The sequence below is a fragment of the Pelodiscus sinensis genome, chromosome 18, assembly GCF_049634645.1.
Source record: "Pelodiscus sinensis isolate JC-2024 chromosome 18, ASM4963464v1, whole genome shotgun sequence".
In the NCBI taxonomy this organism is placed as follows: domain Eukaryota; kingdom Metazoa; phylum Chordata; order Testudines; family Trionychidae; genus Pelodiscus; species Pelodiscus sinensis.
In genome coordinates this window covers 35,484,360-35,498,543 of record NC_134728.1, presented here as the reverse complement: position 1 = coordinate 35,498,543, position 14,184 = coordinate 35,484,360, and the positions used below count along the sequence as shown (strand labels likewise).

Below are 14,184 nucleotides of genomic sequence, written 5' to 3'. Positions count from 1 at the left end.
GCAGAAGGACAGTGCAGTGGTAGGGAAGGTGAACTTGGACACTCAGAGGAGGGAAATCCTCAGGGTTCAATCTATTTGGAAATGGATTTAACAGCCAGAACCACCGGGGTGAACACCCTTCCCAGAGTGCGTAGTTTAGGGGAGGGCTCTTAGGAAAGGGGCTCTCTCAGCCAGAGCTCGTGGACTCATGAATTGAGCCACCATAGCTATAAGGCAGTAAGTGTTGTAGGTTCCCCTCTGCCCTTCCCCAAGGCTGTAGCCTGGATCCTAAGCCAGACACTGGAGGAGCCTGCAGTCCTGTGATTGATTGCTTGGCTGACAATTGCTGCAGTGCCAACGGGGACTAGAGCATGTGGCCTCTAGAAGATGATGAAGAGTGGGCATAAACCTGTGTTTTCGGTTGGCGTCCTTGGACTGCTTTAGGGGGAGATCTTTACAAACACTCAGCCCCTCTGCAAATGTGGCCGTTAGTGTCTGAGATCAATCACTCTGCCTCTTTGCTGGGTTCCTTTGACATGCTTTCCCTGTTAAAGCCAGAGGAATGTACAGCTATGGGGCTACATCTGTCTTTGGACTTCAGTTTCCTGTAGCTTCTGCCTGGCATCAGGGTGGGAAATGCCAAGAGATCCTTTTTCCTGCACTACAGCAGTTTGCAAACTGTTTCCTTCTGCTGGCCACTTCCTATGAGAGTGCATCACAGATCACCTCATCTCTCCTTCTCAACTCCGTGCTCCACTCCAGGAGGGCCCTGTAGACCAGTGAAGACCCGTGGATTATTCCTGAAGAACCACCATCCCGGAACAAACACTGCAACTGTGTATTAGAGAGCAGCCTCCTTAATTCCACCCAGCATAACGGGAGTAGGAGGCTTGATTTATGGCCAGTTTGTTTAGGGTTCCGTTGAAGGGAGTTGCTTTACATTTTCATTGCATTTACTTAGCCCACAAACCTTGCTGAAAATAAATGTCAAAAGCATTGAAGTGGGAATACCCTACCTACATCTCGATGTGTGACCTATGAAGTTCCTTGGTCTCAAAAGGGGGGCAGTGTTAGTTTAAATTTGGTCCAAAAGTTGATATTTTGTACATCAAACCTTTTCTTCAATCTCAATAGAAATACTTCTTCAAACTTTAAAAAAAATCCCTGAAGACAGTTTTTACATTAACTCTGCACCTTTATAAGGCTTGAAACTCTCATTATTATAGCACTGAGAACACAGCCTGAAAATTGCGACATGCCAACTGAGTGAAATGCAAAGAGATAACAAAAGTAAATACAGAAAAACTGTTTCTTCTCCCGTCTGAATAGCTTAAGCTATCAGTAGCATAGGCAGAGTCCTATAACAGGACTGTGTCCCTTCAAACATAAATGTCAAAGACCCAGTCTGTTCCTTAACTCAGCAGAAGGCCCGAGGAGTGGCCAGTATAAGGTTATTTGAGACCCAGAATTGGTCAGGATTCCACTGTTGGCTTTACTGGAGTATGTTCCCAGACATGGTAAAGCAATAGGAAGGAGCAGCCACTGTGTTTTGCAGAACTGAGGAGGGGGACTAGCCTGGGTCCTAGATGTGGTTTGCCCGTTCTTTTGGGGACAGGCACAACGGGTCTGTTTCTCATCTCCACCAGTCTTACATTGTCAGCTCCTCTTAGCAGATGAATTTGCAAGCTTGCTTGTTTCTGGGGCAGACCAATCATCCTCTTGAAGGCTGCCCAGCAGTGGGGTGCTGTGAGGAGGCAGGAAGGCAAAACCAATCACCTTAGCAATCTAAATTGGAACTGCCTTCCACTGGGCTCTTCTGTAGCCAGGCAAGTGTGATGGGGAGAGAGGGCAGGCGCATGGTATATGCGGGTGGACTGACACACAACGTGGATGCACCTCTTTGGTTGCATGCAGAGAACCACTCTGGCTATTCATGCCTCCGATGCGTGCTCTTAGGCAGCGCACTGTATTCCCCCTCCAATGGCGGTAAACATGCAGAAACTCTTAAGGGCTGGATGGATGGTAAACTCAATGTCCATCCAAATGAGCAGCAACTGTAAATTTTCACGCTGGGCCAACAGCCTACTGAGTGTTTTCAAGTTAGGATGCTGTGTAGCATCAAGCTCAATTATAGTCAGTCTGAGTAGCATATTAATGGCTAAATCATCTGAGCAGGCTGGATGGGGAGTCAGCCTGCCAATACAGTGCCTTTGCACTCCTCTCATTGGTGCTTGTTGTGTTTTTCCGCAAAGGTGGACCGATACACGCTGAAGAACGGCCGTCACATCATACTGCTAGCAGAAGGCCGACTCGTCAACTTGGGCTGTGCAATGGGTCACCCCAGCTTTGTGATGAGCAACTCCTTCACCAATCAGGTGTTGGCGCAGATTGAGCTGTGGACCAATAATGACAAGTATCCAGTGGGAGTTCACATCCTGCCAAAGAAGGTGGGTTTAGGGTTCAATGTTTTCATCTTTTCCCCCACGTGCTTGCACAAGTGAGCTCAGCCCAGTCCTTCAGCTAGTCACTGGCTGGTAAGTAACTTTCAAGAGCAAAAGCCCACCTTTGGCAAGTTTTCATTCACAACCTAACAAGATGACAGGACAGTGTCCTAAAAGCAGAAGGCGCACACGGCCTCTCCCAGGCCTGACTAGTGCAAGAGTGGAAGATGTACTATGGAACAGTCTTCGGTCATTTTCAGTGAAATTGCCAAATCTGTAGGCTTTACACCACTTTCCTTGGGAGATCATTGCACTGTTCGGGAGAGTTCTCTTCCCTAGAGCCTACCCCCTTTTCCTCTCTGTAATATTTCCCACTTGGTCCTAATTACAGTCAGAGTGACTTAACATTTTTCAAACTTTTTGGCACCAAGAATGTTTATTTGGAACTGAAAATTTTTCACAAATGTCTCAGTTGTATGAAGTTTAGTTGCAGTGTTTCCTCGTTTGGGGGGGGCTTTGCTTTTTATAGACTTTTTCACAGTGGTGGATTTGGGGTTTTATTTTAAATATATTGAAAATGTACTGTGTCCTCACTGCTGGGTTGGATTCACTCACGATAGCTGTCGCATGGGTGGCGTGTGTCGTGGATTTGGAAACTTCCAAGCTTTTTTATATATTTTTGAAGTTTTGCTGAGAGAGAGAAATTTTCAGCTCTGCACTGACCTAATGTTGCCATGTGACCTTGGGACCTCTGCCTCCATTTCCCCAGTGGTTTGATGGGAGGCGTTCTTCCCTCTCAAAAACAAGTTGCCTTGTGAAGTAGGGATGTGAAAAACAATCATGTGACCAATTAACATTTGATTGGTTTCATGGTTAAATATTTAACTGTGAAACTAGGCATGAGGACGGCTGCTACCTCACCCCCACGTTTTACCCAGGGATCCTGCTGCTGGCCTCACATACCCAACATCCCAGGGGTCCGTTTGCCAGCCCCATGTGTCCCGGGTCCCAGCTGCAAGTTCCATGCACCTGTTGGGTGCCAACGTGCCTGGGCCTACTGCCAGGAACCTGAAGGGAGTTTGATCGTTCAGGGAAACAGATAAGCTTAATGCTTTTTAGTTAACCAGTTACACTTTACATCCCTATTGGGCGGTCAGTGTTTCAATTGGCTGGAGCAGTGATAACATGGATCCATCAGGAGGCCGAGATCTCATCTACATATAGAATCTTACCTGTGTACAAGCTACTTCATCCCTCAGGTACTTGCCTCCGTATGTGCTTGGCTTTAAAGGTGCTAACGGAGTACCACTGACAGCCTGTGAGGTAGGGCTGCTCTTGTCACCGGCATGTTGCTCACAAGAGTTGAATCGGGACTTGTGACAGGAATGAATGGGTGTACTGATTTAAATCCAAGACCTGTATTTTGGGGCTGGGGTGTGAGACCCCTTGGGAGCGGGTCCGTAAAGAATTGTTCATGCTGCCCGTGTCCAGATGCCCGTAGCACGTTATTTCCTGTCCCTCTGACGATGGGTGCGAGCTCAGAGCAGTCTGATTGCACTTGGCACCTATTCAGGAGCATTATGGAGAGAGAAACAGGCAAGCTTCCAAAGCCGCCCATTCCCCATGCACACCTGAGCAGAGTCCGCCACAATCTGGTCCTAATTGCCTCCATGTCCACCGCCCCTCTGCAAAATCTCTGTGCTGACCTTGGATTGGCAACAAATCCTCCTGGGTTTTCTCTTTAAACTTAAAATGATCCGTGGATTCTTTGTTCTTGGGGGGAGGAATCTGGATGTCACAGCTGTCATACGTTTACAAAAGAAACTGTCATCTGGTCTCAATTTTTCAGAAACAAGCCTGCGAATTAGATGAGGTGGCCGTTGTTTGAGAGAGATTGTGCTATTAAGTCCCCGTGCCTTTGAAATGCAGCCAGATTCAGAAGTGATAATGCAAAAAGGTTTTCCCTTTAGTCAGTAGAATAAACAGATACGGAATGGTTTATGAAGTGTTTGCTGAAGGACTTCTAAGCTCTCGCTGCCACCTGTTAAAATAATGAGCCGGAAAGGTGTGTTTGGAGGAGATTTGCCAGGGGTCAGTCATACCAAAGTGTGGGGGAATGCGTGTCTGCCATTTCCCTTGGGCAGAAAACCTTTTATCGTCAGCCCTCTTGAATGAATGAAGCCATTCAGTGATTATGCTACTCTAATTCCACCCCACAACGCACTGCTTCAAACCACCTGTCAGGCAATGCCTAGTAATACAGACCAGTACAGCTGATTGAATGAGAGATGACCCCCAATCTAACCACGGACATAAAATGAACTGTGCTTGGCTTAGCCTCTCAGAGAGGACTAATTTGCGTCCATGCTTGATTTAGGAAAGTGCCTGGTACCAGAAACCCCAGTTAAAAATGTGAGACTTGGTAGTGGAGGGTTTTCCAGGAGGCTAATGGGAGTTGGCATTGATGGGCCTGAAAAAGGAAAGATGTAGGTTAAAATTAAAGTATTACCAGTAGAAACAGTGGATAGGCTTGTGCTGGCTAGATCGGGGGCTGGGAACCTTTTCAGGGTTGGGGGCCGCTGACCCAGAGAAAAATCAGTCGGGGGCCACACACAAGTGAGAAGCACTAACATGGCCCCCGACTGAGTAGGAGGAACGACACTCCCCACATTTCCCTCCCACACCAAGGCCGAGTGGGGAGCCAGGCTAGTAGATTGTGTGCTTCAGCCCCACGGGAGGACAATGGAGGGGGTGTGGAGCGCCAGCACATCAGGCCCCTCCTGGTCATTTGGTTCCCCGCCCCGGCTGTAGGTTTTGAGGCAGAGAGGCAGGATGGGGTAGAGAGAGCGCGATTTCAATGGCTTTTTACCCTCAACTGAAGCATTCTCTGGGATTGACTTGGCCTGGTTTTTTTTCATCAACTGTTTCTAATAAAGAAACAGAAAATAGTTTTTGAAAGGGCTGGGGAAGGCCCCCCTGCTGTCACTTCCCGGCTTGTTCCCTGCTTATTGAACGTGCTCCATGTCTCGGCAGTGACTGGCTCTTCCGCCCGCTTGCTCCTGCTGTTGAAAAATGCTTCCCCAATACCCTCGCTGAACTTGTGGTTAGAGGAGAAGGGGCAGCATGGTCTGGTGAGGAAAGCACTAGAGTTGGGAGCCTATTCCTGGCTCCGCAACTGACCAGTGGAGATAGACGAGGTCAAGTATCTTCGTGTCTCTCTCTCCACTTCTCTGTTTGTAAATTGATTTTGCTTCTGACTTGTGCTGATGAGAACATAGGGTCTTGCAAACTTCTGTCATATGGTCATATTCTTGTACGCTATCTGCAAGGTGAGATGAAGGGAATTCAGGGCCCCCGCAATGCCCTGGGTTGGTCCCTAATTGCAATGGCAGTGGCAGGAAGGAGTGCCCCTTCCCACAGAGCGGTACGGGCAGTCACAGAAGGCCCAAGGCTCAGCAGAAGGGCACTCTCCCCTGGTGAATAGCAAGAGTGGCAGAGGGGTTTCCTCCTCCGCGGTGAACAGGCCTGGCTGGTGGCAGCAAAGGGGAAGAAGCACGTCCCCAGCTAATCGCTGTGTAGGATTCTGCCGCGTGCAGCCCTGTGCTGTGGGAGGGTGGGTGAGCTCCTTGGAATGGGGTCAGAAAACTAACACCCCTCGGAGAGGCACAGGGCAGAGCTGTTGTTCCAGGCTCCTTGCCGATCCAGGCAGGCAGATCGTGTTTTCGTGCTGTTCTTTGATGACTGAGCAAGACTTCATCTTTTTATAGCTGCAGCCAAGGTTCAGGTCTCATTGCATGACTCTTCCAGGAACTGGGGCCTTAAGATTTAATGCCATGCTAGCTGGGAAGTTACTGCAACGTCACCAGAGGTCTCATCCGCCAATTCCTATCGTTATTTGTATTTGCTCTAGTTTTGCTGTATCCTTCCTAGCTTCAGGAACCAGAATGCAGTTCCACAAGTAACAACACCCGGCCTATGCACAGTGGCGTTTACATCTCCAGCTATACAACCGAACTTTGACCTCAGTGCTTGCTTTTTGTAGTGGATTCACATTGAAAACCAGCTTCCTCTAAATGTGCTGCTTTTCAAGCAGAGGTCTCATTTTTGTATCTGCTGTTAACTTCTCCTTTGATTAGTGTTGTTTTTTATTTCACTTCTTATAGGGTACTGTGCGTGCATCTTATCTCAAGAGCACATTGCATCTTGGTTCTGGCTGTGCCTGTGTGTGTACACTCCTTCCTCTAGGGAAATCATAGAACCATAGAGCTGGAAGAGACCTCAGAAGGTCATCAAGTCCAGCTCCCTGCTCTAGGCAGGACCAATTCCAACTAAATCAACCCAGCCAGGGCTTTGTCAAGCCGAGACTTAAACACTAGGGATGGAGACTCCACTACTTCCCTAGGTAACCTGTTCCAGTGTTTCACCACCCTCCTAGTGAAATAGTTTTTCCTAATATCCAACCTGGACCTCTCCCACCACAACTTGAGACCATTGCTCCTTGTTCTGCCACCTGTCACTACTGAGAACAGCCTCTCTCCATCCTCTTTGGAACCTCCCTTCAGGAAGTTGAAGGCTGCTCTCAAATCCCCCCCCTCAAATCCCCCCTCACTCTTCGCTCCTGCAGACTAAACAGACCCAACTCCCTCAGCCTCTCCTCATAAGTCATATGCTCCAGCCTCTTCATCTTTTTCTCCCTCACCTTGTTGTTGTTGATCGTTCTCTGTTCCTGGAGTGATCGCTCATGTCCATTCCACAGTAGGTGTGTGTGCTCGCTGTATACACGGATGTCAGCAGCCTTTCCCCTAGCAGCATCTGTAGGGGAGTCGCTCTGGCAACCCTGGAGTGGTACTGCCATGATGCGGTTTAAGGGGCTCTTCATGCTCCCACCCTAGTTCCCCCTTGTGGCCTGCCGACCCCTGCGTAACCACTGACACTTCCAGCGGTTACACGATTACTTAATTTACACACATTTTGACATCCCTAGTTTTTTGCTGACTCGCTGCTTCCTGCTTTTGAGTAATGCATGGCAGTTAAAAGCTGCCACAAGTTAATCTCTTTCCCCGTGTTCAGGCTGCAGCTGAATGTGATTGCGACTGACTGCTCAGGTATGAAGACTTATTGTACGCAGCAGGATCGTCTCCTCCGTTCTCCTCTGCAGATCCTGCCCCATTTAACCCTGGGGGCTGGCGGGTGGGCCTCCTGGATGGACACCTCCGGCCTCCAGCACTGGGCTGAACACCCCGGGCTTAACGTTTTTTTTTTTTTGGTTGTCTTTCAGCTGGATGAAGCCGTGGCGGCCGCTCATCTGGATAAGCTGTGCGTGAAGCTGACCAAACTGAGCGACAAGCAGGCCAAGTACCTGGGCTTGCCGAAAGAAGGGCCCTTCAAGCCAGACTACTACCGATACTGAGCAGCTGCTGCTACCCAAAGAACAACGTGCAGGGATACAAATCTTCCAAAGCTCTTACCCATCTGCTGGGATTCGGAGAACAAGCCCTTTCCCTTCCCCCTTTCACCACACACCCACGCTCGTAAACAGGCGCGGAAGCTCTAGTGAAGGCACCATCCCCTCACGCTGGGAACCCGCCCTTCAGCTAATGCATGGTGGGGCAGATCCCATGGACACCCTTACAGCCTTATAATGCCTGAGGGGCTGGGGCAGGAGTTCTAAGACTCGGCTCCTGGCCCTTCAGAGACACACTGTTAGGAGCCTGTGGTCTGGGTATGTAAACAGGCTTAACCAGCGATGGTGAGGGCTAAGCAGTGACTTGTCCCCGAGACAGCCCCCTGGCTCTGTGCTGTGGTTCGTGAAAGCTGGACAGATGTGATGCCTCCGCCATGGTTCTGGGGCGTTCCACAGGACTCTGTGTCCACCGTGGTTAGCATGATGCTAAGTTGTTTCCGTACCCTGGGAGCAGCTACTTAATCAAAGATGTTAGGCTGGACCATGTCTAGTCCTGCTGCTCATCTCTCTCTGTTTAGCCTCCTTCACAATTGTAGTGTGCGAGGAGGGGTGTTGTGACTCAGCAGCTTTTCCATTTGTGATGTGAGGGGCTCCAGAAGGCTGGGGGAAGGGGTGAATGGGGGAGGCAGGGGCATAGAAGGAGGGAAGTTGGTTCTCTGAAACCACCAGCCGTGGGCACCTGCCCTGACTGAGTTTTGGGAAGTTGAGGTCTGCGGTATCTGTTGTGGTGTCTTAAAGTGCATTTATTAAACCCCCCAATTGTGGTCTGACATGATTCTGGTCTGGGCCATGGCTGCGTCGTTTTGTCTGCCTCTCTCAGCTGCTCTCACTCCTGTGTCCCTGTGCAGCTGCAGGGTCTCTCATTGGCTCTTCCTCATGACTAACTGCTGTCCATATCCCGTGCCTCCTCCCAGAAGACACGAGTCTGGGGAAAGAGACCTGATGGCACATGGTTGACCAAGGCAGGTCTTTCTAAGGAGCACTCGTGGTTTGGCTCTTGGAGCTGTAGCAGCACCTGGCTTCAGGCTGCCTGCTCCTGCTGCTGGCTCAGCTGATTCATGGCGGGAAAGCTGCTTGCTGGAAGGCAGCCTGAGAGGCGAGGACAGCAAATAACTTCGTCTTCTCACTACAAGTGCCTGGCTCTCGCAGTTCACACTTCACAGGAACTGTTCCGCATTTATATTCCTTCCCTCCGTGAAAGGAAAGGAAAGGTGAGCCTAATTCAACTAGAACAAGCCACGCTCAAATGCCAGGTCAGCTTACAGCAGTGTTTCTCAACCAGGGGTACTCAAGAGAAAACTGGGGGGGGTGATACGGGGGTACATCAACACAACTTAACTTGGAGAAAACGGAATTTTTGTTTTAAGTTTTACAGTGCTTGATTATTTTTGTGTTTTTTACACCCAAAACATTTCATTGCCCACCCGGCTACCATTAAGTTGTTTATACAAATGTGTGGCAAAGGTAGAAAAAAATTCTCTGAAAACTGTAGGTACTGGGGGGGGTACTTTAAAAATTTTTTTTAAAGGGGGGTACTTTATAAAAAAAAACTGGTTGAGAAACAGTGGCCTACAGCACAGTGCCTTCCAAGGGGAAGGGGTAGCCTCTCAGCACAGGTGCAAAAGTTGGATTCCTGTGCATAATCTCAACCCCTACTCTGCTTAGGGGCCACTTATGGAACTGAGCCTCAAACCCAAGATCACCATGGGCAGGATTCATTTCTTGTCTGAGACTCTGCAAGTTACCGAGGCCACAGGTTTGTATGGAATAGATTAGAGCTGGTGCTTATCACACTCTGGCAGGCAGCTCCCTCCTGCCGGCCATCAGCCCCCCTGATGAATCTCCTCCCCCCCCCCCCATCAGCTGTTCTGCAGCATGCCTGGGAGAGGGGGTGGATCTGGGTGGGAAGAGATTGAAGCAGGATAGAGGTGGAGGCTGGGGGAAGAGGTTGAACATCCTCCGGGCTAGAGGAAGCTGGTGCCTGTATGAGAGCTTAACGAATTTCGGAGGAGCGACTTAATTACTCCCACTTAAATACTGATCTTTGCTCAGCAAAGCCTGTAAGATTCTTAATGCACCTGCGCTTTAAGTGCCCATGTCAGCCAGTGTTAAGCACTTGCTCAAGTGCTTTGCTGGATCCAGGGCTAAGAGGTGGGAGTTAGCTCGCTGGACTCTGGTGTAGCATCCAGGGTCTGCTGAGTTTGCTTTTAGTTTGGTGGTTTTGCTGTAACCTTGGGTCCATCATGTTTCCCAATTTTGCAGCTGGAAAAGCAGGGGCAGAGACTCATACTGTTGTGGGGTACTTCTGGGTTTAGATGGCAATAAAAACCTGAGCCAGCTGCTTCCTGTTCATGTCTAGATGGGCCATGTTTAACTTCCCAGCATGATGGCTACTCACTCATGGCTTCCACGAGGATCCTGCTATATGTGCATTGGGGAAGAGGCCATCACTGGACCTGGGCCATTCCGAGCGCCTGTTTCCTGCGCTCCTCCTGCTTGCAGCCATAAAGGTTTGAGTCCATCTGGCTCTGAGGTAGCAGAAATGGCTCCAACAGCTCTGCTCGAACAAGCCTGCCACTGTGTCTGTGCAGTGTGAAATGCTGCACGCTGAGATGCTAGTACTGCTTCCTCCAGCCAGGCTCATGACCAAGCCTGGCCCTTTGTTTAGGAGTGCTAATGAGATCACAGGCCCTTGTGCTGCTTGAAACTTGCCTTTGCCTCTACGTAGTCCAGGGTGAAGGAGAGTCCAACATCCCTTTATTTTTAGTGTTCCTAGCCCTTTCCCTTTTTGGTTAGTAAAGTGGTTTTCAGGTCTCTCCATAGGAAATGCCACAGCAGCCCCTGCACCTAGCCGGGATGGAAGCCTGCAGTGTGCAAATCACACCGGCAAGGTGATAAGATGGGAAACTTTGGTGTTTGTGCTTTGTTACACACAGACACAGATGGCAGGGCCCCTCTTCTAAGCAAGTCAGTGCTTGACATGCCCAAGCAAAGGCAAAAGTGCATTGAGCCAGGCCGTGGCGTAGCCGGGGTGGGCCCAAGTGTGCTGTGCCCACCTGCTTTGCTTCCAGGTCCAGCCTTGCTGGCTGGGGCCTGGGAGCTGATTCTGCTGTGCCCAGCTCTCGGGCTTAATTCCTACCTCCATCATTGCCCACCTACCTACCCACCTGAAGTCAGGGCCCACCGAACTGGCTACACCACTGGAGCCAGGGAAGGAGGCAGGCTGCTTCCATGTTAGATAATATCACCTATAGGTGCCAGCAGGCTGGTGCGGAATTTTATGGCCCTGATGTCACCGCAGAAGATGGTATTCTGGCAGAGGGGTGTGAGGGAGTGCACCTGCTCTGGGCTGGACAGGGTTAACCCCACACTAGGGAGGGAGGAAATCATGCCCCCTCCTGCTGGATGGACTCCAGCTCAGTAGTAGGGAGCCTGGGGCTTGAGAGCCGCATGCCCCACGGGGCTTCCACGTGTGGCCCACGAGATGTTTAGTTGGCTGGTGCCCAGGCAGCCTGGTTCTCCTGCTTTCATCCACGCAGCTTTTTCCCCCCAGCGGCGTTACTAACCTGACCCACATGCAAGGCCAGGGCACGTGGAGTGAGGTGCATGCTGAGGGCGCACAATGTGAGAGGCGTGCGCTCTGTCCGCATCCAGGTGCTGCTCCGGTTCACTCGGCGCACACTGCGATTTCTAGTGCGCAGGCGCAGTTAGCAAAACTCCCCCACCTGCAAAGCCGTCTTGGTTATGTCGTGGGGCCCGCTCCCTGGCCTAGATTGTCCAGTTGGAACAGCTCGGCCTGGCCTGGGGAGGAGAGAGGCCGTGTGCTGCAGGTTCCATTGCAGTCTCAGACCTCAGGGGCCAGGTCTGCTGGAACCCAGGCGAATAACTATCCAGCTGTCCTCAAACCCACAAGGGGAAGAGGTTGTCAGGGGCTTCACCTTCCAACTACGGTGGAGAGCCGGAGGAGCTGTGGAACAGGAAAATAGGGTAGGAACTAGTCCAGGGGGCCAGATATTGGTCTGGTTGTGGTAGCAGAACAGTGTTGTGGAGAGATCCCTATTGACAGGGTGCTGGGTTGGGACCCACTGGAGTAGTGTGGGGGTAGGGGACTCAGGCCCAGCTGCCAAGCCAACCTGGGGCAGCATCCCCTCCCCTCCTTGGTTCTAGGCTGTACTGCCCAGCACAAAAGGGCAGTCCTACCTGCCCTATGTCTTAGGACATCCCCACTGGTTCTGGCTATTGCGCCATACTGCCCTGAGCTATGGCGCCACCTCAGAAGTAGGTCCCTAGGCTCTGCTTCTCTAAGGACAGTCCTGACTGACCAGGAGGCTAGATGGGCTCAAGAGGAAGAGCTGTTAGTGGCACTTGGTTGCAAGGCTATAACACTGGAAAGTGTGACGGGGTACATGTGCCCTGTGGCAAGATGGCTGCCATCCTCTTCTATACCCGTCTGGGGTGGCCCGTCACGTTCTTCCCCCTTCTGTGAGGGGTCATCGCAGGCTCCTCGATGCAGCCCTGCCGAGCAGAAAAGGCAGCTGGGCCTTCATGTGGAAAAACCCTCCCCTCCCCCTTCCCGCTTTGCCTTCCAACTCTTGGGCCAATAACGAATCTCTGGAATCCTTAGTACACCAAGCATCAGGGGGAATTAGCTGGACAGGGGAAGGGAACCTCTGGTCTGAGTCCAGCGGAGATTGGCACAGCCCTGTATGTTTCTGAGGTAGGCTAGCGCTGCTTCAGTCCCCGGTGCAGCCCAGAACTGGGAAGGTGCCAAGATGACCGTCCCCCCTTCCCACAGGCTGCCTGCAAGAGGCTCTCAGCAGTGGTCTTCCCCTGAAACCCGGCTTCTCCTTCGTAGGAGAGATGGAGCATCAGCCATGCAGGGTGAGGAAAGACCTTTCACGCTGGAAGGACTGCATTACCGCAACCACAGGGGCCTCCGAGAGTCTGGGGCTTTGGCAGCTGGGATGTTTTAAGCCCATTGGGAAAAGACCCTCAAATATAACTGAATCGTGGATGAAGCAGGTGGCCGTGTTAACTCATTAACGGCTGCTCTGGCACACCCTCTTCATCTGTGTTTCCCCTGCAGGGAAGGGGGTTAGCACTTTCTGATAAATGACACTTCTCAGCACTTAGCCATGGAACAGCATTTCTGACTTCCTGGACAGGAAAGTCTGAATAATCCCTTCAAAAAGCCTATGCCCCTTCTGGAGCCCCCAGCTTCAGCTTGAAAAGAAATACAGCCACTGCTCCAACAGGCTGCTTTGTGCTTATGATGCAGCTGTTTGTGTCCTGGTTTTCTGGTTTACTTACTGTTAGGGCCTTATTGCATGACAAGGCGGCGGAGAGAGCATCTTTGTTGGCCCAGCCTCAGCTAGTGAAATAAACAAGCTTTTGAACTACACACGTTGCTCCAATAGACAATATCACTTCAATGATCTTGTTTCTAATGTCGTGAGACCAATGCGGCAAACAAAGTCTTGTAATGATTTTGCTGCTGTGCCTGGATTTTTTGGTTGTTGTTTTCGGGTAGGATGTTTTCAAGGCATTTATTTTCTACCAGAGTCATTTTGAGCTTCCAAAATTTTTTTTTCCCATTTTAATGCCTTAGTTGTCATAGTGGGTAGGAAACAGCCTCCCAATTCAACCTTCTAGCCCCAGAGTAACCTAGAGAAACTGCCTGAACAATCCTTTGCACTGCTGTTGCTGGGATTTCAAGACAGTGTGGGAAATCCCCAGAGTCTGGTCAGAGTCCAGGCAGGACGGAGCTGGGCCTCCTCCCTGGTGAAAACGGCTGATGGGTTCTTGTGTGGATGCGCTGGCGGAGGCGGAGCACCAGTGAGGCTTTCAGAGGATTCCGTTTGGGGCTACGTTATTTACTACCCGCTGTAGAGCCGTCAGCCATATTTCACAATTCTCCAAGGAAAGAAAATGCTGAGCTGGGGCCAGAAATCACACCCAGGGCGGTACCCTGAGAACCTACCACGGGGTGTGACGTGGGCGGTTGTTTTTACTTGTGGGGGTTAGACAACCCCTGAGTCCCTTCTGAGACCTGCTCACACTTCCCTACCCCAGCTGTTCTCAGTCTCGTTCTCCTCATAAACCTGTCCAGACACTTAAGCCAATTAAGGGGGCTTTGGGTGACTAGGCCCTTCAAACTCCAGACCAAGCAGAGAGGGTATCTCTAGGACAGGAGTCTGGCCTCTAGGGCTTAGCCATGGGCTGTTTGGTAGCATCACCCCAGAAGACCTTGAGGAAGGAAATAGACATCTTATTAAAGAGCACATTTTTAGAAATAAGGCA

The 14,184-nt window shown here is 50.7% G+C and overlaps 1 protein-coding gene across 2 annotated transcripts in view; it reads left to right on the top strand.

Moving 5' to 3' along the window:
- Nucleotides 1–8,659, top strand: part of AHCY (adenosylhomocysteinase) — a 34,283-nt gene extending 25,624 nt beyond the window's left edge. For both annotated transcript variants that reach the window (XM_075901531.1, XM_075901533.1), the window contains exons 9-10: nucleotides 2,232–2,426; nucleotides 7,699–8,659. In XM_075901531.1, coding sequence (XP_075757646.1) covers nucleotides 2,232–2,426; nucleotides 7,699–7,830 — 327 coding nt within the window. In that variant the 3' untranslated portion in view covers nucleotides 7,831–8,659. The remainder of the gene's footprint in view (nucleotides 1–2,231; nucleotides 2,427–7,698) is intronic.
- Nucleotides 8,660–14,184: the final 5,525 nt, after the last annotated feature.